This window comes from Miniopterus schreibersii (genome assembly GCF_964146895.1).
Source record: "Miniopterus schreibersii genome assembly, chromosome: 16".
Classification (NCBI taxonomy): domain Eukaryota; kingdom Metazoa; phylum Chordata; class Mammalia; order Chiroptera; family Miniopteridae; genus Miniopterus; species Miniopterus schreibersii.
The window spans coordinates 11,282,504-11,307,015 of NC_138116.1; the positions used below are offsets into that span (position 1 = coordinate 11,282,504).

Here is a 24,512-nt window from a genome sequence, read left to right on the forward strand (position 1 = left end):
TTATAATACTGTAAATGTGTACATGGGGTGTTTTTGTTTGTTTGTTTTTACTAGGTTGAAACTGCTTCTGCCTTGGCTAGAGGCCAGAATTCATGAGGGCTGTGAGGAGCCTGCTACTCACAATGCATTAGCCAAAATCTACATAGACAGTAATAACAACCCAGAGAGATTTCTTCGTGAAAATCCTTATTATGACAGTCGTGTTGTTGGAAAGTATTGTGAGAAGAGAGATCCACATCTGGCCTGTGTTGCTTATGAGCGTGGCCAGTGTGATTTGGAGCTTATTAATGTGAGTACCGCTATCTGAATGTGTAGAGAAGGCCATATTTTATCTATCTTTCTATCAATCATCTTTAACCAGGTAGGTTTTATTACAAAGGCTGCATTTTTAACAAACCTGTTATATAATGTTAGGTTAGTGAATTTTGAGAGTTTCAGAGTAGTTTTAGTTAATACAGAGCATTTTTAGAAGACATGCTTTTTAAAAATTTTATTTGCCAATAATTGTGAATTTAAAGTGGCCAAAATAGTAGATCAAGTGTGTATTCGCTTATTAACATTTTAACTGCACTAGTTTTATCACTTGTGTTCTTATACTCTCTCAAACACACATATCATACGTACATCTTTTATTTTTTTCCCCTTAGTAAAATTTTTTTAAAATTTATTTTTATTGTTGAGAGTATCAGACATGTCCCTCATTACCCACTTCCACCTGGCTCCCACCCCACTGCGGGCCTTTACTGCATTATCTGTGTCTGTGTCCGTGGTTTACGCACATGTATACATCATGGTCTTGTGCCTCTACAGTGTGTATCCCCTAAGAATAAGGATGTTCTCTTTCATAAACACATTATAGATACCAGCTTCAGTTAGTTTGATACTGACAGAGTATCTCTTGAGATTTATTCCAGTTTTGTCAATTGACCCAATAATGTCTCTTATAGAAGTTTTTTCCTCCAGTCTAGGATTACATATTGCATATAGTTGTCATATTTTGTTAGTCTCTTTTAATATGAAACAATTTTTCAGCTTTTCTTTGTCTTTTTAGGTACATCACTGTAAAAGTAGTCTTTTTTTCTAGTAACTTTTTTACTGTAGTGAAATTCACATATATAACATTAATCATTTGAAAGTGAAAAATTCAATGCAATTAGTACGTCACAGTGTAAGAGAAGGTTATTCACTTTGAGTTTCTCTGATGTTCCTCATGATTAGATTTAGATTGTATATTTTCCATCCAGAATATTGCTTTTAAGTAATGTTTTGTCTTTCTCGTGGTGTTATATGCAGAAGCACCTGGCATTCTTTTGTCCCTCATTTGTGGAGGCACTTTTTATCCATGTCAATTTCTTTACTGTATATTATATTTCCTCTTGCAGATCTTAGGAAGTCTGCAAGGAAACACTTAAAACCATGCAAATGTCGTGTTTCTCCTTTCCCCCGCCAGTTTAGAATCTATTGATTCTTCTTAGACCATTCTCAATGTGTTGGTTGCGGAGTGATAATTTTCCAAGTCTAGCACTTTCTCCAATTTATTAGCACTCATGTATTTGTGTACTCTTGAATTCCTGTTTGATTCTGTAGGTTATAAATCCACCACTGTTGTTTTGATGCTCAAATTGTCTCCACCTTAGATGATAAAAAAACCTCTGCAGCCTGCTTCCCAGGGCTTTATGTTATGGTCTCATCATTCTTTGAGCACTTACTTATTTTTTAGCACAAGTTACATCATGCTCATTTTGTATCCTCCCACCCCTGGAATATGCCATTTTTCCAGGAAACTCTCATCCCTTTTAGTGAGAAAACTCAGATCTGGCCCTGGCTGGTGTGGCTCAGTTGGTTGAACGTTGTCCTGTGCACCAGAAAGGTTGCAGGTTCGATTCCCAGTCAGGCCACATACCTGGGTTGTGGTCCTCTCTTCAGTCGGGGCGAACACGGAAGGCAACCAATCGGTGTTTCTCTCTCACATTGATATCTCTCTTTCCCCCCCTCCCTCCCTTCTACCGTCCGCTCCTCTTTTTAAGCATGTCCTCAAATGAGGATTAAAAAAATTTTTAAACACTCAGATCTGGGCTGTTAGGTGTATTTGTTTCTAGGATCTTCCAATGATCAGAGCTAGGAAATATATGCATCTGTGTACATCAATCCATTCATATACACACAAAAATATATGTATGCATACACATATGAAAAACAAACACAAGAGTAGTTAGTAAAACACTGAAAAGAAAGCTACGAAGGTGGACTGGCCCTACCAGCACACTGTAAAACCTCCACAATTAAAACATGCAGTGTTGGTGCATAAATAGACCAGTAGAGTAGAATATGAAGTCCAAATATAGATCCAACATTGGGGTGTTTTTTAAAAGACTTTAGAAATTAATAACTATGGTTTTTGGTTTTTCTGCTGATTAAATTTTAATAAGAAAAACTTGCTTGTGGGTATAAGTGATAGGAAATCACCTTTAAAAGTTAAAGTCAATTATAAAAAGTCTTCACTTCTTACCTTGAAATTTATCTTTAATATCTTATTTAGGTTTGCAATGAGAATTCCCTCTTCAAAAGTCTTTCCCGCTATCTGGTGCGCCGGAAGGATCCAGAATTGTGGGGCAGTGTGCTGCTGGAAAGCAATCCTTACAGGAGACCCCTAATTGACCAGGTAAAGTTGGCAAATGGGTTTAAGGCTCATCTTTTAACTATGAAAAAAAATCTTTTCCCTCATCATATACCCAAATGGGCCATATTTAACTATGAGAGAAGGCAGTAAAAAGAAAAATTTTAAACATTTAATTATTAAAAAACATATGTAGCATAAATGTTAACAAAAAGAAAATATATCCCAAAAGTGATTATTTAATTATATAAAACTCTCAATTCATCATAGTTAAAAGGAAAACAGCAAATTAAACATTTAATAAAATGAGTAAGAATTGCTATTATTAATAACTGAGAAGTGACTGAATTAATTTGAAGCATTGAAGACAGTGGTAAGTTAGCCAAGGATGAGAATTGATAGAGAAAATGCAAAAGACCATGTGGGGTAAATGTTAAATCTCCCTAGTAGGCAAGGACTGCAAAAGAGATGTGGGCTTATAACTATATAAAACTAAAGACACTTTTAAAACCCTAAAAATTAAAGGTTGTTATAATGGTTCTTAAATTCTTGTAGAAATATAAATATGGTACAAGCTATTATTTTTTCCATTCCTCTTCTAGGAAGCATTTCTAAGGAAAATTTTTAAGTAGATACAGAGCTTCCCAGAAAAAATATTGCAGCCTCTGGGAACCATGCAAATATCCAAAAGCAGAGGAATTACTGAGTAAATAATGCCACATCTATATAGTTGAATTATATGTAGCCATTAAAGTGATAATGAGGAGTGGTTATTAATAGGTAATATTTTAATTAGGGAAAAAATAAAAATTATACAATCAGTAATTTTTCAGGAGAATAGAAGTACACATGATATGGTTATACATGAATTTGTGTACAAATACCTTTGGGTGGTAAATTTAAAGGTATTTTTCTTCCACTTTTTTTCTACCTATTTCAACTTTTCTACTGAGAGGCCAACTTAGTCTTATTAGATAATATCTTCAAAAATCACCTTGATTCTCGGTACTTATTTCTTGGATCTCCTCTGTAGGTTGTACAGACAGCCTTGTCTGAGACTCAGGACCCTGAAGAAGTGTCAGTAACTGTCAAGGCTTTTATGACTGCAGACCTTCCTAATGAACTCATTGAACTGCTGGAGAAAATTGTCCTGGATAACTCTGTATTCAGTGAACACAGGTATGCCTGGGGTCCGGTGGCTGTTAATATCCAGTCAGTCCTGGCTAGCCAGTCGGGGAAAGAATGGAGACGAAGATTTGAGTATGCTGTCTGAATTCTCACTCTCGAATACCCTCCTCTTCTCACACCACCTCCTGAGACAAAAGACTCTGCAGCCTCAGTGCTGATTCTTTAGAACTAGTGAGCTTTTAAAACACTGTGCTTCAACCTTTTTTTCCCCTTAAAGGAATCTGCAAAACCTCCTCATCCTCACTGCAATCAAGGCTGACCGCACCCGGGTTATGGAGTATATTAACCGCCTGGACAATTACGACGCTCCAGATATTGCCAATATTGCCATCAGCAACGAGCTCTTTGAAGAAGCATTTGCCATTTTCCGGAAATTTGATGTCAATACTTCAGCAGTGCAGGTAAATAGAATTTCAGATTACCCAAGTTGATATACTAAACGTAATGACTTCTCATGATTCAGTATATGTATTGTCCTTTGAGAATGGCCATAACCGATTGCTATGGCATAGAAGAGCAATAAAATTCTAACCATTTCAATGTAATTGCTATTTAGTAGATTCATTTTACTGTAACACTAATTCCAAAATTGGATGCCTAGGTTTTAATTGAACATATTGGAAACTTGGATCGGGCATATGAGTTTGCTGAACGCTGCAATGAACCTGCCGTCTGGAGTCAGCTTGCGAAAGCCCAGTTGCAGAAAGGAATGGTGAAAGAAGCTATTGATTCTTACATCAAAGCAGATGATCCTTCATCCTACATGGAAGTTGTTCAGGCTGCCAATACTAGTGGTGCGACTTCTTACTATTACGTGTTTGTGACCTCAGAATATGTACCTAAGCTATGATTAAGCTAAGCATTAATTAATTGTGTATTCTGAATTAAGTACGAGTTATATACTGCAGGGTTTGTTTTGAAAACATGTAGCCCTCCACTTCAGTCCAGGTTAAGAGAAGCTGCATTTTGTGAACTTGCAAGGTCCATGGGGAAGATTAATTTCCTGTTTTGAAGTCTCATAAAATTCTGATCAAGCTCTGATCTTACAACTTTAAGGGAAAGGGGATGTCCACTGTTCATTTTGTTAGTGATAATACAGAAGCATAATATAAGTTTTGCTATTCTAGATGTATTTCACTGTTTATATTATTGTCTGTAATGTTTCCTTGAAAGAGAGTAATAGTTCTCATTTACTTGGGTAAAAAGATAAATGTTAAGATGTTAGTGTTTGTATTTTTTCTTTTTCTCTGCCTAGGAAACTGGGAAGAACTGGTAAAGTACTTGCAGATGGCCCGTAAGAAGGCTCGTGAGTCCTATGTGGAGACAGAATTGATATTTGCACTGGCTAAAACAAACCGCCTCGCAGAGTTAGAAGAGTTCATCAATGGGCCAAATAATGCTCATATCCAACAAGTAGGTTTCTTGTTCAGATTTTTTTGAAGATTGTTAAAATAAATAGTTGAACAATGTCATTAGCTTAATAGGATCAACACACCACAGCTGAAGATTTCCAAGGGAAAAAAATCTTACAGGAAAAATACTGTTTCTCAGTATTAAATTGAGTTGCGACTTTTAAGAGAGTTTAGGCTCGCTGAAAATGGATTGTCTTTTTTCAGGTTGGTGACCGTTGTTATGATGAAAAAATGTATGATGCTGCTAAGTTGTTGTACAATAATGTTTCCAATTTTGGACGCCTGGCATCTACCCTGGTTCATCTGGGCGAATATCAGGCAGCTGTTGATGGAGCTAGGAAAGCTAACAGTACTCGAACATGGAAAGAGGTAATTTCAACACCTGTTTGAGTGAAGAATTAAGATGCTATTTAGAAATGCTCTTTAAACTGATGAATTAACCGGCCATGTTTACATTTGAGTTCACATATTTGAAATTTTTATTGTAGGTCTGCTTTGCCTGTGTAGATGGGAAAGAATTCCGTCTTGCTCAGATGTGTGGGCTCCATATTGTAGTACATGCAGATGAACTAGAGGAACTTATCAACTACTATCAGGTAATGAACAAGATTCTTTTATATTAATTGAGATCTTACGCCACAGATATTCTTATCTTTAATTTCCGATCTTTCTTATTTAGGATCGTGGATATTTTGAAGAACTGATAACCATGTTGGAAGCAGCACTGGGACTTGAGCGAGCTCATATGGGGATGTTTACAGAATTAGCCATTCTATATTCTAAATTTAAACCACAAAAAATGAGGGAGCACCTGGAGCTGTTCTGGTCCAGAGTGAATATACCTAAGGTAACCAGCCTTTAACATTGTGAGGCAACTCTGTAGCTAAAACTGATACCTTAAAGTATCCTCTTTTAGGCTATTAGCTAGAATTAAAGACTCATCTAAAGCAATTAACTCTTTCTTACATAGGTGCTAAGAGCTGCAGAACAAGCCCATCTTTGGGCAGAACTGGTGTTTTTGTATGACAAGTATGAAGAATATGATAATGCCATCATTACCATGATGAACCATCCCACTGACGCATGGAAAGAAGGGCAGTTCAAAGATATCATTACCAAGGTTTGTACCTTCTCCAGACAACAAAACAAAGGCTTTAGAATGAGTCAGCTCATTAGGAAATAACTCTGACTTACGTATGGATTTTTCCCATTTTAGGTTGCCAATGTGGAACTATACTACAGAGCAATACAGTTCTACTTAGAATTCAAGCCTCTATTGTTAAATGATTTGCTGATGGTGCTGTCTCCACGGTTGGATCATACTCGTGCAGTCAATTATTTCAGCAAGGTAATGATTTTTAAAACTTCAAAATAATATAAAAAGAATCTATGACATACTTGAATAACTTTTGTCCATGGAACTTGAACCATGTGCTACATTTGTAACAAACTTTTTATTTTAAAGGTTAAACAGCTACCCCTGGTGAAACCATATTTGCGTTCGGTTCAGAACCACAACAACAAGTCTGTGAATGAATCACTGAACAACCTCTTTATTACAGAAGAAGACTATCAGGTAAAGCCTTTTGGTTCTTGTATATATTCTCAAAACTCAGGTTATAATTAGGTTGTAAAGTTGGTGTGTTTTGCATTAAAAAAAAAAAAGGCCGTTATTCTTGGAATTGTAAACAGTAGGTATTTGTATGCCTAGGATCTAAATTTAATGAGGCGTTCAGGATTGATAAATCTGACTTTCCCCCTAATCAAGTACCAAGTTTTGAGAATTTTGCTTAGATCTTCTCTTGCTTTAGAAAAAGTTACTGTTACTTCTTCCCTAAACTTCTAGACTGTACTTAGGATGGAAAGTCTTTGATCTCCTAATTCACTGCTCCACTTGCCCAGTCCCGTATTAGTATCTGTCTTTAAATAAACTTTCCCTTGTGAAGAACTTCGCAAGAACAGAATTAGAGTTAAGATTCAGTGGGTTGTCTTCTTTCTTTCTCTTGATGTCAGCATTATTTTCTTTAGGCTCAGATCCCATGCTCATTTGTGTGACTGAATATCATGTTGAGTTGTATCAGGAGTTTCCTTAAAGCATGAAATCTTACCATTCAAATTGTAAAATTTCCCAATTTCATAACCATTCATATTAGTCCTTGATATGAAAACCTTGGAGAAAATTGCACCTTTAGAAATTTTACAATACCTTTGAGGACTTTATTTGTTATATAATTAGGTTGAAGAACCTTGATACTTGTTTAAGTTACAACTTTGTGGTTTGATGCTTGAATCTAGGCTGTCATATTTTAATTATGGTTCATTGGTCATAGTATACATACATATACAGTATATTGGTCAAGTCATATACAATCAATTATGTACATAGTAGCTCATTAGTAAAGAATGAGGGAATATTAACTTAAAACTGGAACAGAACACTGATTTGGAATTTGGTTGGCTTTTCTTTTTTTTAAGGCTCTGCGAACATCAATAGATGCTTATGACAACTTTGACAATATCTCGCTTGCTCAGCGTTTGGAAAAACATGAACTCATTGAGTTCAGAAGAATTGCTGCTTATCTCTTCAAAGGCAACAATCGCTGGAAACAGAGTGTAGAGCTGTGCAAGAAAGATAGCCTGTACAAGGTGGATGAAGTTGGTGGGGGCAGGGCCGTTAACCCAACTACTGGATGATCTATGTTAACCCTAAAGTGGTCTACAAGTGATTATTGGTCTATAAAAGTATTAGTTTTGTGAATATGAGAATTGCCTTTAAGCCCCCATTTGAGGAGATCATAGTTAAGTAAATTTCTTGATTCTGGGGGCCACCTTATTTTTATTTCAAACCTCTCTTTTAAAAAAAAAATAAGAATAATTTACCCTGTCCCTTTTCTTTCAACAAATCTTTAATTTAAATCATATAACCGAGAGGGTTTTCCCCCATTGTATTGCTTGGCTTCCCAGGTTTAGTACATTGAGTTTTACATTTGACCTTCACCCTTCCCTTTGAATAGGATGCAATGCAGTATGCCTCTGAATCTAAAGACACTGAGCTGGCCGAAGAACTGCTACAGTGGTTTTTGCAGGAAGAAAAAAGAGAGTGCTTTGGAGCTTGTCTCTTTACCTGTTATGATCTTCTAAGGCCAGATGTTGTCCTGGAAACTGCCTGGAGGCACAATATCATGGATTTTGCCATGCCCTATTTCATCCAGGTCATGAAGGAATACTTGACAAAGGTAATGGCACCTCTGGGTATATTCAGAGATAATTATCTTGAATATGTAAATCTCCATGTGCAGACTTATTTTTTCCAAATGTTTTTTTCTCTAGTAAAAGTAAGTCATTTAGTTGATCAAAAAATATTTCTGTGCTCCATATATGTTTAATATTTCACAAATGACATTGCATGGAAAAGGAAACTCAAACATAACTTGCCAGAAATGTTTATCCTCAATGTATTTCTGAGGATGAATAGTATTACTTCTACATTGTATGTTACTTTTTAAAAAACATCTGATTAAAATTTTTTTCAAAATAATATCTTCCTTAGATCAGTTCTTAGAACTCAGATGTCTATAACTTAGTAGTATAGATCCCCTTTATTTGGTTGGTTCTTGACTTTAATATGTATGCCTGTTTCCCCTGGGGAAGCTACATCTGTATTCTTAACATCCTGTTAATCTTCTCAATATTTTGATAGTTTAACCCCTGATTTTAAAATATTATAGGAGGTTAACAAGTAATGACACATTTCCTAAAAGTGCATTAAACAAGCTGGGGATATAATCTTATAAAAGTCACTTATTCATCTTAGTGCCCTGTTTTAATGTTAGAATATTTTTTACTTACCCTGTCTTCAACAGTTACTAGCTTTCTTGCTGTAGCACATTTAAAAATGATCCTAAAGGATCCATTTCATTAGAGCAAAACATGCTTATTAAAGTCCGTTTCACATCTGATCTCTTCAGCATGCCTGTTTAAAGGGGGAAAAATAGCACACTACTAACAACCCCCAGTACTCCGAATATTTTCTTAGGCTACTATCTAAGTAGATACCATTGTGTTCAGTAATAATTTTTTGAAAATTAACACTTCCTGTGTATAAACTGCTTAAAGTCCAGTGTATCTTAGCCATAGGTGAGAGTAACTTCCTTTCTTATGCATAATGCCAACTTGTGAGACCTGGCTCTAAGCTGCTGTTAACCGAAGTGCTGTAAATTTTACTAGCGATTAAGCTGCTTTCTTTCACACTGACTCTAGCATAAATTCTTCTGCAGTAAGCTCTGAAGTTAAAAATATATATATATTCTAAATTTTGCTTACAGTATGCCCTTTATTTTCACTTTTCTCATTCCTTTTTTAGTGGTTAGATGTTTCTCCCCTAAACCTTTGTTGCTGATTCTACCTTTTTATGCTCAATATGGAATTTGATTTTTTTCTAAGCTGCACCTTCTGAATTCCTTTGCAGGTTGATGCAATAAAGGAAAAGGTGAAAGTTGATTCTTTTCCATCTTTAAGTCTGGAGGACTAAGTCTAAGGAATTTGCATGATTTTTTCCTTCCTTTTCTACACTGCTGCTGCTGCTTTTTCCCCCCAATAAATTTTCACTAAAGCCTCTGCAAGTCCCTTGAAACATAACTATAATAGAGCTGTAGGACCTTAGTAGATGTTTGGTACTAATCAGCTAATAGGCTTTAGGAAGGGCAGGAGGCTAATCAGTAGTTGGTTCACAGTCTCTCTTAAATATATTGTTAAAAACTGAGCATGGTGAGTTTCCATATTAATTCCAAAGTTTCAGGAAATTTCTCTTCCCTGTCAGGGTATCTGGACCATAATAGGATTTTCTTAATACTCTAAATAAATTTAAACAGCCTCTGGTTTTATTTTGTGAGCTTGCCTGACAGTTGTTGAATTTATGTATGTATATACATACCCTAAAAGGCCTTTTGGGTTTTTTTTTTGTATTGAAGGACTGTGATCCAGTTTCTGATCTCTTGATTCTTACTAATTTTTTGCTGAAAGTAGATACAAGAGATACTAGCTGCTTCCGAAGAGACTTTCCTCATGTTTCTCCAGGTGTCCAGTTCTTATGGTGCTAGTCCATTTTCAAGAGGAATCAAAACTTTTTTAATCATGAGAGTAGCTTCCTCTGTTTGTTGCTGAGCAACATGGATTATTTCTACATGTAATGAAGCAATGTTAACTTCTATGTTTTGTAATAAGGCACACCTCTGAAGCCACCTGAAGTTTGCTCTCTTACTCATCTGTTGGCTTGTCCAAGGTAAATTTAGGCACCTTTTGGTTGCTGCTGCTTAATTGGCTTATCTCCATCCCAGAATAAATGAAACCAATTTACAAATTTATGTCTGGTATCAAATTGTGGTAAGAAATGGGTGGGAAGATAAAAGAGAGTTGAAACAAATTTAAAAGAATTTGGGTGGGGGACAATGCCTTGGAATTATGTTGAACCAAACTGGAGTCACCATTGGAACTTAGGGCAAACCTGAGTAAAATGCATTGTGTGAGGCCCTTCAGCAGCTAGTAAGCAAGGCAGTTAGAAAGCGTGTGTGTGAAAAACAGGTAATTGAACTGCAGTGTTATGCATTGTTTTAAATCAAGCATGTACAGCAGTCATTGCAATTACATCATACTACTTTTGAAACTCTTAAAGCATTGCTGTGGGCTGTGTGTGTTTCTTGAGAGCCTGTATAGCAAGTCATCTTCAGATCTCACTTCCTGCTTCAGTACTTTTGCCTTTTTTTCATGCACACATACACCAGAATAACTGACTGCATGTTAACTTTTCTCTGCAGCATATTGCAGTCTCTGTGGAAAAGCCTTTTACATTTAGTGAATTTTCAGTAGTACAGGCAGAACTCAGTGACATGCTTACATGTGATTTTTCTTTTTAAATCCAAGGATCAGAAACTTTTGTTACAGCTCTTAACAAAAGCTTGTGTTCATAATAGCCTTCTCTGCTTTTCTTTTTTGAGTAATCTAAATTGGGTCAATGGAATATAAAATTGGATGTTGCTGTGCCAGAGGCTGTCCCATTATATAGAAAAATCAAAATTTTTTTGCTTAGCTTGGTGCTATTCAGAGTTCTTATGTTTTGTTTTTTCCCTATGCCCAGCCTGCTTATGTCTGTGCCTGGGCATTGTGATATTGCTAGTTCTAAGTCTTACATGTACTTCTGTAATAGGACTTCTGTCTCCAACATCTGGCTCAGACATTAACTTTTTTAAATGTGTTCACTTAGATTCTTTTCCTTGAAAGTCTGGAAATGTATTATGCAGTGGTGGGTTTTTTTGTCGTCTCATTTTTCTTCTTAGAAGTTTTTAATGTACACTCATCCATGTATTTTTTTTGGTATAATGTCTAGCTCACTCTTGGATATGGTTTTAGGTTAGCAGAACCCCATCTTGCCCTTGATGGCACATACCGTGCTTTAAAGTATATAACTATAATCATTTTTGTTGTAAGTTTGGATCCCAAACAGCGGGTGCTTTTCATGGTACTTATAGTGGTCTTTAATTTGTCATTGGGTAATTTATAACAAATGAACACCTAGGCTATAAAATAGGAAAATGTATGCAGAAGCAAATTAGCCCATCTTCATAGGGTGGGAAAAACCACATTTTATCTGAAGGTGTCTAGTTTCTACCTCAGCTTACTTTTCTCATATTGTTCCTTGACAGTAGAATGGATTAGACCCATATTTATGATATTTAAGATAATATATATAAAGTACTGTCCTAACCTTAATGGCCTATCTGAAGACTCCAACACACTATTTCAAATAGTTTCAAAAAGAAATGGGGCTGCTCTAACCTTTTAAGGACCCAGTCTTTATAGCTTTTCACTGATGTTTGCATGCCCCCTTTTTTTTTATTTTGTGAGCAATTCCCCCCACCCCCACTATTGGCCTTTTTGAACATGTAGTAAACATCTTATTAAAAGTTCCTTCCTGCACTCTGCCCCCAATTTCACTCAGCACACTTACGGCTTTGAAAACCATTGGAGTAATAACCTTGAGATTTGAAGTTTAGTTTTACTTTAAGTATAATACAGTATCTAAACTTTGGTTGAGATACCAACTTTTAAATATAGTTTAAAAGACAAATACAATATAGTTCAGAAGGCAAGTGGAAGTGTGTTGTGGAGATTCTCTAATTCCAATGTCCTGATGACTTCCTGCTAATTCTTCACAGAATTACAGAGTGAACTCATGTTATTCCTAGAAGGAACTTTGCAGATTATCTCATTCAACTGTCTTATTATATAGGCGAGATTTTTTTTTGAGGGTTAGTGCAATGCTTTGTCAAGGTCACACAACGAGTTTGTGGAAGGACCTGTGTATTCTAGCTCCTTTCCTTCACTAATACATTTGGATTCCTCTACAGTCTTACTTCTATCAGATAGTATCCACTTTTATTTAGAGTAGCTAGCATATAATAGCCATTTACTTTGCCTTAAATTAAAAGCAAAACATTTCTTAAAGACTTACTTCTTAGAAAATAGAACATAAAAACATGCAGCCTGTCTTTATATTAAAATAATTAAATATGGAGCCACTTGAGTCTTAAACTTCAGTCCGTACCTCTGACCAACATCAGCAGAAGCTGTGCACACTGGGCAAAAGATAGCTTATTCTGCGCAAGTATTTGTCCAGTCATTAGACCCATTTTACTTTTTCGAATACCATTTCCTTTGGGGGAGAAGTCTTGCCGGGTCATGAGTTCGTTATTATCTTTGATAGGGTTTAATCTTCATTGGAAAAAGTGGTTCCTTCTCATTACCTCCCTCCCTTGGGCTGGCTGCGAGCTAGCATGCCCAGTTTTAGCCTGGCGTGCGCTTTTATGGCATTTATAAATCCCTCCTTCCTGAGGGTTTATAATGACAGTGCTAAAATCACCTTGACTGAAGTATGAACATTGCCATTGAATTTGAGGGGGCCTGAGAATGTTCTTTCTAGTCTGTTTATTTTGACAAAATTTAACATAACATAAGGCTTTTCCACTTTCTGCCATACACCTAGGTTTATAATATTTTTGAGGTGCTAATTAACATGGCCTGTTTCCCTCCAGGTGGATAAATTAGATGCTTCAGAATCACTGAGGAAAGAAGAAGAACAAGCTACAGAGACGCAGCCCATCGTTTATGGTAACCTCTCTCTCCCTCTCCCTCTCTCTCTCTAACCTTGCAGAGCTATGGTAGATGAATGTTTCAGTCCTCAGGGACTCTACCTCAAAATAGGAGTGTAATAAGCATACAGTGCAGAAGGCTCGCTGAGTTAGGAAATAATTCTGCCATTTCCCCCTGAAAACAGTCCTAAAGCAGGCATCGACATTACGCACTAAGGGAGTCTTAAGTGCAAAGACAGTCTCACAACCTACGGTCGTGATAGCCTTGGGCTCTCTTGCCTGGGCTGCTTGACTGCTTATTAGTAAGTTACTGAAGAAAAGTACCAGCGCAGTCAGTTTCCAGAAGGGCCAAGGCTGTCTTTAGTGCGCTGTACATAGAGAGTGCATCCTCTCTTTAAATTCTAACTGGGACAAGAACTTGGGTAGAGTTTCCATTTGAGAACTTCCAGAGATGGAAACTCTCAGTGAGTATTTAAGGCAGTTTAGTTTCTTATACTGTTACGTCTGAACTACCTTTTTCATTCCACTCTTGGTGAACAGATTCATTTGAACAGTGAGTTTGAAGGGTGTAGGTTGTAGCACTGTAACCAAGTGTTCTTTGGAGGGGGACATAAAATTGTGACCATTGTATCATCCTGCTAAAGGAAATGATAATATTCAAACCTTTTGTGGCATTATCTCCTTTATATCCCAGATAAAAAGGATTGGGGATTTAGAGGACCAGGGTAGTTTGGATAAAGTTGGAGAAGATAAACTTTAAGTAGAGTGTTAGAGATGGGAGCAAGATGTTTCACGAATTTGAGATAGAAAGGAAACAGTAGGAACAAAGACAGGGTGAGTAATAATTCAGGAGCATCTGCTGCATTTGGCTTGCCTTTAGGGTGCTTAAATAGATAGGCCTTGTAGGCAGTTGACAGTGGGGTTGAAATTTCAAGACGTCAGTATCAAGGTTAGAAGTGATTTTTATAAACTGCTGGTTTCCCGAAAGAGTTCGCTCAATAAAGACAGTTTTGGTTGCTATTCACAAAAAGGAGAGACATGAGGTTGCTTTCGTTGGGAGAAATCTTGCTCTGGGATTACATTCTAGTGGGAGATTGAGTCCTTTTATGGTGGCTGGGAAGAGGTATTCATGCTTTCTCCCTCTAAATAAGCCAGGTTCTCTATAGGTTGTTTTCTGTATGTGGTCAACAACTATTTAAACTTCCCAAGAGTGCTAACAAAGTATTTGAATGAGGTTGTATACTCTAATGTATTTCATACCTAATGTATATTTGAATGTCTTGCTATTTTTAATTGCTTTCTCTAAATTGGTACTGAATTCTTTGCTCAAAATGCATTAGGTTTCATTATCATTTAGATGTGTTTAAATCAGAAATTTAAATATAACTTTAAAAGTTCAGTTATGTTAAAACGATGTCTGTTAAAAAACTGTTTTTCTGTGTTAATTATATGGTCACAAAATATAATGTGCAAATACCATGTTGTAAAAGGCTTATTAGCAGATGTCTTGCCTGACCATGTCAAACATGCATGTGCATATTGCTTTAGATGGTATGAAGTAACATAATTACTATTGTAGTTCTGGCTCTTGGCTCTGCACTGTTTGTTGACTTTTTAGGCAGGACCCTTCTCAGGGTGACTGTCATGCCAAAATTGTGGCTGTCAAAAGTGCCCCCTGCAAAACTCAAAAGTTGTGATTATGCTGCTAGAGGAGGGGAGATTGGAGTGTTATAGTCCTACAATACTAACAGTTTTTACTGCCTCCTTGCCCTGCCCCTGCTCCTTTTTGTTTTCCATCTTTAGGTCAGCCCCAGTTGATGCTGACAGCAGGACCCAGTGTTGCAGTCCCTCCCCAGGCACCTTTTGGCTATGGTTATACTGCACCACCCTATGGGCAGCCACAGCCTGGCTTTGGGTACAGCATGTGAGACGGAAAGCTGATCCTGTAGTCGCCTATTTTCGTACTGAAACATCGTCTCTACCCGCTTCTCAGTTTATAACAGAGGAAAACAGGCACACGTTGTAACCTTTATTTCATGAAGGACTACTTTTTTGTTTCTAACTATAAACTTGGATCACCTATGTTAAAAGCTTATTTCACATTCCGCATCATTTTAGAATTTATTTTCAAAGGGGAATAGTTTCAATGTTTTATTCACTTGGGCTTTTTTCCTTCCCTTTTGTTCTTTGAAAAACTGCCTAATATTCAATCTGTTGTGAAGAACCTGATTTGCACTCTGTAGTGTTTAAAGAAAAACTCTAATATTGAAGCTCTTAAATTTAGTGTATGTAAACAGCTTACAATATGTATTGTCTAAATGCATTTAAATCTTTTATTCAAAGAAAAGCTAAAGCAAAAATATTGGTATGTGACCATGCGAGACTGTCAATGCAACAAAGACAACACTAATCAGCACATCCTACACTGGACTACAGTGCTCTCCAAAGTATTGGGAAAATGCATTACAGACAACTTGCCTGACTTTTCAATGAGCATAAGAGGCCCTCTAACCTACGCAGGTTTCCTCATTACGCGTATAGAAAATGCTAGTGTGTTTTTGCTCACTCCATATGTAACAGGTGCCCTTATGTTGTGCTGTATCCTGTGCTTTTTCTGTGGGACCATTCCATTCAAGAACAAAGAGCACCATGATTCCAATCTGTGTGTATTTACTAACCCTTCCCTGAGGTTTGTGTATGTTGGATATTGTGGTGTTTTAGATCACTGAGTGTACAGAAGAGAGAATTCAAACAAAATATTGCTGTTCTTCAGTTTTGTTTGTGGAATTTGAAAATACTCAAATTTAAAATAAATTACTGGACTGTGGAAATAACATGTAGAATGGCAGTTTTAATTAAATACCTCTCAAACTTAAACCAAAAGAACCATGGTTTTGGTAGTTTCGTATTGGATTCCAAAGGTAGGGAGGTATGATAGCAGAAGTGGAATTAGGATTGGGACGTCGAAACACATACCACATCATGTGCGTAACTTAGTTAATAAGGTACATGCAGTAGTTTCAAAAACCAGCCAGTACTATAGTGGGCTACATTTCCACTACCTCCATCATTTTAACCAAGTGGCACTTTTAAGTTTTATCTAAGCATTTCACTTACATGAACAGGTCCTGGATGTTAAATTATATTAACTTGAAATAAAAGTATGGAAACACGTAATTCATGCTGTTCCTCGCCATGAAATTGTAAGGGTAGCCAAATTACAGGTAATTTAGAGTGATTTCTTTTTTAATACTCCCCTGAGAATGTTTTTTCCATTGCTTTCCAGAGAGAGTGGGGGGAGGGGGGAGAGAAACATCGATGTGAGAGACATCGATTGGTTGCCTTCCACATGTGCCCCACCTGGGGCCAGGGACCAAGCCTGCCACCGAGGTATATGCCTTTTGTTGGGATCAAACCTGGACCCTTCAGTCTGCAGGCCAACGCTCTACACACTGAGCCAGACTGGCTAGGACTGAGGTGATTTTTTTAAACCAGTGTTTGAATCCAACTCTTTACTGATGGCTGAGAATGTTACTTTAAGGTCATTTCACTGTTAACCATCAGTAGGGTTAGCCCCCTATCTAGCCTTGTATGACCACAGAAGGGTCTTCTTTAAAAAAACAAAAACTTAAGAGCCTCTAGCCTCTTTTCTTTCTTCATCTTTAATTTCTTCCCCCCTTTCCTGTAGGAAATTACAGTATTAGCTGGAAAAACCCCTTTCTTGTTTTCGTTTGTCATAGTGAAGACAAGTTGCTGTTCAGGCCCTGGCTTGTACTTCTCTCTGCAGGATCTCTGCTCCCTTTCTTCATGGTTATCAAAATCAAGAGTGAGAATAGTAATGGTCCAGTGAGCCCCTTATTTTCAGACTCAGCATGTTCTAGACCTTTTCCATACTTTGAATCAACTGGTTTTTAATCAATGGAGCTACTCTCTTCCTTCCCTAATAGAAATAAGTTAAAATACTTCAGTAAAGGTTTTCTTATAGCATTCTTAAACAGTTGTGGTTGTTTGTTTTTTTTTTGTGTAAGAACAACAAAAAAGCCTTGTCCTATAAATACTAAGTTGCTACTTAAGCCATCTATAATGAGCTATAGTAGAAAGAGAAACTACTGTTGAATTGCTTCCAGTTGGATTCAAATCCTGAACAAGATGAACTTCTGAACTTGTTCTCTCTTGTGGATAACAGTCTGAGTAATTTTCAGAATTATTTGCAGGACTATGTTTAAATCACAAAATGCCTGTCTCAAGACTGGACAATAGTAAGTGTTGTACAATAAGTAGTGGAATGAATTGGTAATTGAACTATATTTTAAGGTATCTTTCCTAACATTACTCTGAATAGGATGGTCTTGGAGAAGGAATTAAAAACAGTAAACCAGGGTACTAAGAGTCCTTAGCACTATCAATGTAAATGACACAAGATAGAGGAAGGGGAGATATTATTGGGAAACTTTTCATAAGGTAAACATGCTTTCAGTGATCTTCCCTAATATCCAAATACCTCCTTTGTACAAAACTGTGATACTTGTTGACCTATTTCAACCTAGACATTAATACAATAGCAGGAGACTAACTGGTGATTTCCAAGTAGGGCTGCTTAACTTGGCTGTAAATTGATTTAAGTCACAAAGATATTCTCACTCCTAGTGGTTCTCAAACTTCTTCTTAGGATCCTTTTATATTCTTAAATCTTTGAAGCTCCCAAAGAGCTTTAGTTTATGTGGGGATGTATCCATTAATATTTCATGTATTAGTAGTTAAAATATATAAATTTTAAAAAATTAATAATTTTTTAAAAAATTATTAATCCATTTAAGTATAAAAGTAATAAACTCATTCCATGTTAACATAAAGAATTATGCATTAACCATATTTCCCAAAACAAAAGACAAGTGATAAAAGTGGCATTGTACTATTTATAACTCTCTTCAAAGTTTGTCTTAACAGAAAACTGTTGGATTCTCACTTGCTTCTATATTCAATCTTTTATATGTTGTTTTTGTTGAAGTATATGAAGAAAATATGGCCACATATAGATGTGTAATTAGGAAAGTATTTTGATAGCCTTTTTTAGATATTTGGGGTTAGTTGAAATGTGGAATCTGAAACCATAAAAATGAACTTTTTACACTGTTATATTAAAACCCATTGATCTGTCTTTACTTTTAATGGATCTTTTACCCATGCAATGATCTTTTACCTCATGCTTTGGGTATGTGGAAAAGACTGATTTACTAAGTTATTTAGTTCTCGTAAATGTTGACACATATGTTTTAAGATCCTATTTGTAAGGAACACTGATCTTACCAGAGAAGTCTTAAGGTTGGGGAAGCTTGGAGGAGAGGCAGATACAAGTTTCCCCAAATCCTGTCAATTGTTTTTTATGAGGAAATTCCTGCCAAACACTCAGACCTGGATAACAAGAGTTTGTTGGCTGGTCTTGCCAATAAAAATGTTCCATGACAAAAGCAGCTAGTTCAGCTCACCAGTCAGCCTCACAAGTCTTTTTCTCACACTTCAGTGTGCACCAGAAGTGTTTAATGCTACACAGAATATTAAGACAAATAGTCAAGGGTCAAATTTAATAATATTGTTAGTGCTTCATCAAAGGCATTAAGTGAAACTTTTTATTGTGGGTGGAGGGCAGTGAAAACTAGTTGTACAGGTAGGTGCCCCTGCCTTAATTTGTGAAAGGTAACCAGCAGTTTTACCCACAGTGAAAAACAAAAATAATGTGTTAATATAAGAATAGTTTTGGCCTCCTGAAAGTGTCAGAGAACCTATGGGCTCTGCCCATACTTTGAGACCTGTAAGATTACAAATCCTATAAAGTAAATCCCAAGTACAGGTGAAAAAACAAGATGTATTTCCAGAATCACCTGAATTTGTATACTGTTCATCCTAGTAGATATGCCACGACTTACTGCAATTACTTGAGTCAGCCACGGGAGGCCAGTCTGTGGGGAATGCACTGCTTTGAATGTGGAACCACCAGTCTGAGGCAAGCCTCAGAAATGACCTGAGCCAGAATCATGCATTTAGGGTTGAGTTCTCTTCAACTCAGTTACATGCTGTTGCATCACTTGAATCTAGTAGTATAAACATTCTCTTTAGAAACAGTTGCTACTGTGGCATCATTCACAGCTGCAGTTTCTCCTGTGCTATCATATGCCAGTGTAAATAGTATAAAACTGACCAAATACTAGAACGTTTAAGACTGGCTGCGACAGTCTGTAGAGTTCTGCCGGCAGACTCCACTGAATTTATACCTTAGTTATGCTCTCATGCTGCTTATGTTGAAGTTAACTGCTAACTAATGCTAATTGTTGAAGTTAACATGGAGAGCTGGAGCCACTTAACATGCACCTGCTACCAAAATCCTCCTCGGCATCATCATAGTTCTTAGTGATATACTAAATTTAGAAATAATGCAAGGACCCCCCGAAAAGGCTTTCAGGAAAAAAGGACTTTTTGCAAGAATAGATTGCAAAAAGGATGGAAGCTGTATAGCTTTGGGAGCTGGGACCTCCTTTATATTCTGGGAAGCTGTATACCAGTAGTTACTGGAATTATGTCATGCTAAGTGTATAAAGATCAAAAGGGAAATAAAGATGCCCATAAGTCACTGAGTTACCTAGTTCCTAAAGCTCTAGTGGGATGTCGGGATGACACACTACTTTCACTTCACAGTGACCATAAATTCCACCTGTGCCCATTTCCACCTTCAAGGTCCATACAAGTCACTTCACAAGTTTCAGTGCCTTCACTGTTAGGAAAGTGGGGAAGTGACGCAATTTTTATAGGCTATGAGGCAGAACCACTGCCTGAGAGCCTTTGGCCACCGTGGGTCAGGGAAATGAACATGAAACACTGCACATGTGGGTTATATCAGTGCTATTAAACCTCAACTTGGAGACATAAGTTTAAAAACCCAGCAGGTTAGAGTCTAAACCCTTTGTGGGTGGCACTACCATCTATTAATAAAATAGGCTCAGTCATCCAAAAGGTTACGGCAGGAAAAAAACTGCAGTTTGGATCCAGTGGGACTACCCTGGAAGCCCTGAACCCTCTCCAAGGGTGACAGCAACAGTTTTGGGGAAGAGCAGCTATTAACACCAAGAGGGACCTAACCATGCTCAGGAAATGCTGTCATCCCCTCACCCCCCCGTAATCCAATTTTGTCATGACCTGTTTCTCTTTCAAATAATTTTTGTTTCAGGACTTGGACCACCAGGACAATTTAACCAACTTTCTTTCTCTTTTTAGCCCAAGATAACTGTGTAACTGTGCCAAGTACATGACAGAAGAACACGGGAACAGATTTTCATCTCAAGAATACTTAAGTTGGGGGAAGAAATTCAGCTTTTATTGTTAGAATTTGGCCGTTTCAAACACTTGCGGTGGTGGGACAATCACTGTACAAAATTTCTACCTAGTAAAGTTTTAGGTGACCAGTGACTTTGTCAATTAGGTCTGCTGGTCCTGGCCCAATTCCTAGGACAGTTTGAGAACCTGGGGCAATCTGAGTACGTCCAGCATCTTGGATTAAACTTACAGTCAGTCCCAGCATCTTTGCGTGGGTCAATAATGCAATCAGAGTTTCTTCATCAGGGGCTTTGACCACCACTTTGGGCTGGCCACAGTATTCCCACTGTTTGAGCAATTCAGGGTTTCTCCTTTGAATTTGCTTGTAGGCAGAAACAGCAGCATGAGAGCACTGGGCAGCCACTTTCCCTTTTCCCATCTTTAAGTCATTTCGAACCACGAGAATCATTTTGTACTCCCCACTCTCTCCTAAGATGCTTGCTTCAGTTCCGGTCTCTGTGTTTGTCTCATGCACTGAGCTTTTGGGGATCGTCCCGAAGCGTACACGGAGGCCCCAGCCCAGGCACACGCCACAAGCTACTCCGGCAGCCAAGCTGAGTGCACCAGGATGAGCCAAATACTCCATAACCAAGGATTTGGAGAGCATCTTAAAGGAAAGGAAAAAGGTTATCACTATGTAGCAGTGAAAAGTTATAGGCTTATCAGATAAAATACTTTGATAGTATATAAGCAACAATATTTTAAAAACTATATGAGTTCATCCAGGAAAATGGCAAAATATATTTTGGATCTTATGCGTGTACCACTTTTTCTCCTCTGTGTACTAGAAAAAATTCAAGAATACAGATGAAGCAGGCTAGGTCATTCTGAATCTCAATGTGAAGAGTATCTCTCTCATTCTTGGATATACGGAGCTCTGTTCCTCAGTCTGTTAACTCTTGTGGAGAAAGGGAATGTTCTGTTTTACCAAGATGCCCAAAGGATCTAAAAGACCAAGAATAACTCTCCCACCTCCTTTTCTAGAATACAGTGCTTATTTGTTTCATAATGCAATGGTTCTCAATGGGGGTCATACCAGCCCCCCAGAGAAGTTCCTGGTTGTCTATATAATGGGCCTGGAGTGAGGTGCCTTGCTGACATTTACTAGACCTGAGCATGGAATGCTAAAAGTCCAACAAGTGAAGATTTGTCCCCATTGGACATTATTGTAGGTGCAAAACTATTAATACTCAAGACGAACCCAATTTCATTTTACATATGAACACAGTATTTTTCGCATAGTTTAAATACACACTGAGTTTATCAGAAGTGTATTATGTAAAACAAAGGAAGAGCATCCTTTTGCCTTTATTATTTTAGAAATTCTTGTTACCCCAGCAAAGCTGTTCATGGTATTTGAGTCACCAATAAAACCTATCAGTCTACATATGAGGCTGTTGGATTCATATGATTCTGTGGCACAAGTCCTGGGAATACATATTTTATCATAAATTTCCTTTTTATCATTTATGTTAAAATTAGGACACATGGATGTTTTAAAAAATTATATGGTAGATTATATACAGTATTAATCAAATATTTTAATAGGATAGTACAGGGGAAGGAGATACTAAGCTTTATGAGATATAATTCACATACTATAAAATTCAAACTTTTAATGTGTACAATTCAGTAGGGTTTTTTTTCCCAGAAGGATTTTTTTTTAATCTTCACCCAAGGATAAGTTTTCACTGATTTTCTTGGGGGGGAAGAAGGGAGGGAGGAACATCGATTGGTTGCCTTCCTTATGAGTCCCAACCGGGGATCAAACCTGCAACCTAGTTATGTGCCCTGAATGGGAATCGAACCCGCAACCTTTTGGTGTACGGGATGATGGTCCAACCAACTGAGCCACCTGGCTAGGCCAGTGGTTTTTAATATAGCCAAAAGATTGTGCAACAACCATCACAGCTACCTTAATTCCAGAACATTTCCATTGCCCCCACCCCCCCAAAGAAACCTCTGTACTCATTGCAGTCGTTTCCCATGTCCCCCTCACCCTGTCCTGGCAATCACTAATCTACATTATCTTTATTAATTTGCCTATTCTGGACATCCATATAAGTCAGACCATACCATATGTGGCCTTTTGTTTCAGGCTTCTATCATTTAGCATAATGTTTTCAAAGCTCATCCATGTTGTAGCATGTATCACTACATTCCTTTTTATTGATGAATAATATTCTGTTGTATGGGTATACCAAAATTTATCCATCAGAAAGTTTAGAATGACGCCTGGATATGAAAAAATGGAGAAAGGGGGTACTATTTACTGATGAAAATTTATTGGGTTTGAAAGTAAAAGATACTGAAATCAGTTTAAAATAGTATAGTACATTTGGTTTGACCAAAAGACATCCTGGTTAGAGATGTCCAGAAAAAAGAAAAAGATACAGCTACCCCCCGCTTTTTGAAAATCCGAGATGCCTCTTGGCTTTTGTGAAAGACCTGCATTAGTAGTGCCTGTTTTCAATGACCAAAAGAAATCCGAAGGGGATTTTCACTTTTACAAAAAAAAAAAAAAAAAAAAGGGCAGAAAGCGAGAATAGCGTTGAGCGTCTGTTTTTCAGCGAGCCGGTACAGAGGCAGCTGCAGCAGGCACTGTTCTGGACTCGAGGTGGAGCACTGAACAAAAGAGTCCCACTCTTCATGGAAGCAGCATTCGAGTAGGAGACGGACAATAGTTTGTCAGAGAAAAATCTCACTTATTCCCAAATCATATGCTGAGGGCTCCTAAAGCCTCTCTTGGGCTCTAAACTTGCATTTCCAGCTTCTTCTAGATTTCACCACTTAGATGTCTATGAAGTACTCGAAACTCTGTCCTAAACCGAACTCAGTAACTTCCCTCTCAACCTTTTTCTGTAGCCTTGATTTCTGAGTAACCCTCGACTTCTGCACGACTTGACAGCACTACCCAATTTGGTTACAACGTACTTTATTCCTCTGACCTACTCTCCTGCTACGTACTGTGCTATCCGGCCGCACCAAACTACTAGGTCCCTTCAAGCAGCCGCCTTTCCCTGCACTTACACGCACACAAGCAAAAGCATCCTCTTCGCCCGGGAAGGCGCACAGTCCAAACGCCTGTCTTAGAAATCCTGCCCATCCCCCGGCCTTAACTATTTATCTTCAGAGCTGCTGGAGCGCTTGTAGACAACTGCGGCTCAGAGTCGGGGCTTCTGGTGCTGTGCCTGGGGCACAGGGCCAAAGGATCCAGTCCTCCTCTACGCTTTAGGTCTGGGAGCCAAATTTTCGATCACATTCTTAGCAACTTTTTTCTCCCTCGTAGGACTCAACCACTCGATAGGCTGGGGGTATTCAATAAAAACTGCCGAGTGCGAGGCCTGCTCGGTGCTTTCTCCCGTCCGGAGCGAGCACATCGATGCTGCCTGAACGGAGGCTTTGTCTGGGGGCTGAACATTCTGGGCCCTTCCCCTCCCCAGCATCTTGGTCCCTTCTTCCAAAGCACGACTGGCAGAACGGGAACGGTGGCTGCAGCAGGCACCGGGCGGGGTTAGGGAAAGAGGTGGGAAGAAACATCCCAGCCGGAGGGAGATGGGAGAACGACGGCCCTCTGCTGCGCCCCGCGAGGGGCCGACCTACCTAGAGCACCTCTCCTCGCCTCACCGGCGTCTTCAGCTTCTTCACTTCTGGGCAGCGGGCACGCTTCTATGGCACGAGGTACCCCTTCCGTGGTTCCCTGACAAGTTCCGGAGCAGGAAGTGCGAAGACACCAGTCATTCTTCCTCTCGCCCCGCCCACAGGTCCCGAACCGAAATCCCGCGA

At 38.1% G+C, this 24,512-nt stretch overlaps 2 protein-coding genes across 3 annotated transcripts in view; one reads left to right on the forward strand and one right to left on the reverse strand.

Moving 5' to 3' along the window:
* The window catches only part of CLTC (clathrin heavy chain), a 59,497-nt gene extending 43,167 nt beyond the window's left edge, over positions 1 to 16,330 (forward strand). Inside the window, exons 17-33 of one of the 2 annotated variants that reach the window (XM_081162643.1) lie at positions 55 to 289; positions 2,540 to 2,662; positions 3,651 to 3,796; positions 4,023 to 4,206; positions 4,407 to 4,599; positions 5,061 to 5,218; positions 5,422 to 5,586; positions 5,706 to 5,813; positions 5,897 to 6,064; positions 6,188 to 6,337; positions 6,434 to 6,565; positions 6,683 to 6,793; positions 7,693 to 7,863; positions 8,232 to 8,453; positions 9,686 to 9,706; positions 13,305 to 13,380; positions 15,165 to 16,330. In XM_081162643.1, coding sequence (XP_081018769.1) covers positions 55 to 289; positions 2,540 to 2,662; positions 3,651 to 3,796; positions 4,023 to 4,206; positions 4,407 to 4,599; positions 5,061 to 5,218; positions 5,422 to 5,586; positions 5,706 to 5,813; positions 5,897 to 6,064; positions 6,188 to 6,337; positions 6,434 to 6,565; positions 6,683 to 6,793; positions 7,693 to 7,863; positions 8,232 to 8,453; positions 9,686 to 9,706; positions 13,305 to 13,380; positions 15,165 to 15,289 — 2,488 coding nt within the window. In that variant the 3' untranslated portion in view covers positions 15,290 to 16,330. The remainder of the gene's footprint in view (positions 1 to 54; positions 290 to 2,539; positions 2,663 to 3,650; positions 3,797 to 4,022; positions 4,207 to 4,406; positions 4,600 to 5,060; positions 5,219 to 5,421; positions 5,587 to 5,705; positions 5,814 to 5,896; positions 6,065 to 6,187; positions 6,338 to 6,433; positions 6,566 to 6,682; positions 6,794 to 7,692; positions 7,864 to 8,231; positions 8,454 to 9,685; positions 9,707 to 13,304; positions 13,381 to 15,164) is intronic. The other variant, XM_081162644.1, reaches the window with a different exon arrangement.
* Positions 16,331 to 20,711: 4,381 nt separating this feature from the next.
* PTRH2 (peptidyl-tRNA hydrolase 2) lies at positions 20,712 to 24,419 on the reverse strand. Its single transcript, XM_081162645.1, has 2 exons — positions 24,330 to 24,419; positions 20,712 to 21,333 (listed from the first exon to the last, which is right to left on the reverse strand). Exon 2 carries the CDS (start codon positions 21,331 to 21,333, stop codon positions 20,794 to 20,796), a length of 540 nt encoding a protein of 179 aa, XP_081018771.1. The 5' UTR covers positions 24,330 to 24,419; the 3' UTR covers positions 20,712 to 20,793.
* Positions 24,420 to 24,512: the final 93 nt, after the last annotated feature.